Source organism: Vanessa atalanta, chromosome 8, assembly GCF_905147765.1.
Source record: "Vanessa atalanta chromosome 8, ilVanAtal1.2, whole genome shotgun sequence".
NCBI lineage: Eukaryota > Metazoa > Arthropoda > Insecta > Lepidoptera > Nymphalidae > Vanessa > Vanessa atalanta.
Window position 1 is genome coordinate 5,420,813 of NC_061878.1, and position 2,708 is coordinate 5,423,520.

General features: G+C 31.3%; 1 protein-coding gene across 1 annotated transcript; it reads left to right on the plus strand.

Moving 5' to 3' along the window:
* Window positions 1–795, plus strand: LOC125065774. Its single transcript, XM_047673589.1, has 2 exons — window positions 1–359; window positions 691–795. The coding sequence occupies exons 1-2, from the start codon at window positions 68–70 to the stop codon at window positions 705–707; spliced, it is 309 nt and encodes a 102-aa protein (XP_047529545.1). The 5' UTR covers window positions 1–67; the 3' UTR covers window positions 708–795.
* The last annotated feature ends 1,913 nt before the right edge of the window (window positions 796–2,708 follow it).

Consider the following 2,708-nt stretch of genomic DNA (forward strand, 5'->3'; position numbering starts at 1 on the left):
AATCGCATTGGTCATTCCAACCTTCATTCCGAACCGGTTGATCGTTACGAGGAAAACAAAACACGCGATGAGAGTGATCAGTTGCATTGCATTATTCGTCGTCGTCGCAATGGCGAGCGGTAACAGGCCGCAGTACCAATTGTCAGACGCGCCGGCTTTGTTTGAGAAATTTATCAAAGATTTTAACAAACAGTACAAAGATGAAGCGGATAAGGCAGTCCATTACGAGGCGTTCGTGAAGTCCTTAGAGACAATAAATAAAGCGAATGCGGAACAGTCTACTGCGACATTCGATATAAACCACTTAGCGGATTACACGCCGGATGAAAAGAAACACCTCTTCGGTTTGAGATTGCCAGGTGAGTTACATTTTATGTTGCGATTGAATTTCATATAGTTACAATAATTACAAAATTATTATAAAGAAATATTCTTGTTTCAAAATTACATCGTTTTGTAATTAAATTATTTTCTTGTTATTTGTTACGATGTTTATTAAACAACCGATTTGAAAATACATAAAATACTCTATCGACTGTTGAATGAAACATTTTTCAATAATGTCGACCGTAATAGCTTAAAAAAATCGTCCTAAAGAATTACTTATTGTGTATTTTTTTTTATTTAGAATAAATTTTTACAATTTAAATTTTTACTATATATTTTACAAAATATATCGTTTTATTTCAGAAAAAAAGAAAGAATAAAGACCGGCTTTAAGAAAAGAATACGATATCATAATCACAGTGCTAATTAATAATAAAAATGTAAAATTATATTAAAGATTTAATAACCTGTAAGTGTTTCATTATATTATTATTAAGCGACATATTTAAAAATAACGACGCTGTAAAAGTTAGAAAATTTTAATATCTATAAATGAAACATATTAATGTTTTGTAGAACGTAATTCATTAGGCAATTGATATTTCGTATCACAAAGAACGTTATCAGCCATGTAAAAGCAGTTGCTGATGATAACTCACAATTCACATAGGCGTTGCACACGTACATACAAAATATAAACACACTCACATCGTAACTGCATGTCCACAGATAAATAAGTTACATTATTAATTTTCAATTTCTGTTTTTTTTTTTTTATAAGCAGTAATATAAAATTCGACTAATGAAATCGGCAAATCATAATCATTTTTTTTTAGGTTATTTTTATTTTTTCACTATCAACAAGTAAATGTGATTCTTATAAATATAATGATTAAATTTGAATTGATTTATATTTTCCTTAAGCGCTCTAGCGCTGAATATTATAACATGGGAAATTATTTTAGCGAGGACGCTTGATGCCTTCCAATGCAATACAAGCTAATCATTCTCGCACTATCAAGGTCAATGGATATTTCGACCATTATTCTTTGTCAGTTAAAAACGGCACTTCAAATAATATTACTATATTAAATGAGACTAATTCACCGATATTAGTGTATACTCAAAAAAGAGATTGCAACTTATTGTAATTATTCACGAGCTGATATGACTCAATGACTGGAATGCATGAATCTTTATTTAGATTTGTATTTTAAGTCTGGGTAAGCACCACTGAGTTTTCATGTGTTTAATTTTAATTTATTGTTTCATTTTTTGCTAAGCAGTGAACAAAACTTACATACTATTAGATGGTATTCACATGTGTGTTGGAATAAGCTTAAAACATCATCCTTAAGTAATTTAGAACTTACAGGCAAATTATTTTTACTGAATGATATGATTATCTAGCGTAATATTGCGTAGTTTTACAATTAACTAGTATAATAAAGAGAAAGTCAGAAATAAGATATAGAGTATCTATACTAATATTATAAATGAGAAAGTTACTCTGTGTGTTACATCTTCAAGCTTAATCCGCTAAACTGATTCAGATGAAATTTGGTATGGAGACAGTTTGAATCCCCGGGACGGACATTGGCGACTTTAACTCACGCCTCGAGGGAATAAAATGGGCGGTGACTGTTTGTATGCTATAGGTAATTTTTTCTAAATTTCGAACGGGCAAAGCCGCAGGATCAGCTAGTGCTTGTATAACAAATAAAATACTTAAACCTATTACCCACTAAACAAAACAAATTTACCATATGCCTATACTCATATATATATATATGCATATACTCATTCTAGTTAGTGAGGTAGAAACTACAGGTTTAATTGTAGTGTCTATTTCAATTAAAAAGATAATTAACGACATCCGTGGTCGAGTAGTGTATACACCGGTTTTCATGGGTACGCCACTTCGAGGTCTTGGGTTCGATTCCCGGCCGAGCCGATGTAGTAAAAGTTCATTAGTTTTCTACGTTGTCTTGGGTCTGGGTGTTTGTGGTACCGTCGTTACTTCTGATTTTCCATAACACAAGTGCTTTAGCTACTTACATTGGGATCAGAGTAATGTATGTGATGTTGTCCAATATATATATAATTAATGTTTATGTTATTGCAACATTTAATATAATTTATATTGCTTTTTAAAAACTTGAACATAGTAAAGGCCAGTGGTGTATTAAATATGCGGTTCTTTATAAAGCTTTGAAATAAGTCAATAACAGTTGCTGTCGAGGCGAGGCGGCATACTGAAGAGCCAGCTCGATATTTTTTATTGTTTAGAACTTATAACAAATGATCTTTAAAATGGCTAGGTTTAGACTTTAATATAAAAATCTACAGCGATGTTTTAGATAAAAAGAAACTGTATTTAG

What these genes read in the sequence shown, in the direction of transcription:
- LOC125065774 (XM_047673589.1), top strand. Translation starts at nt 68, where the DNA reads ATGAGAGTGATCAGTTGCATTGCATTATTCGTCGTCGTCGCAATGGCG.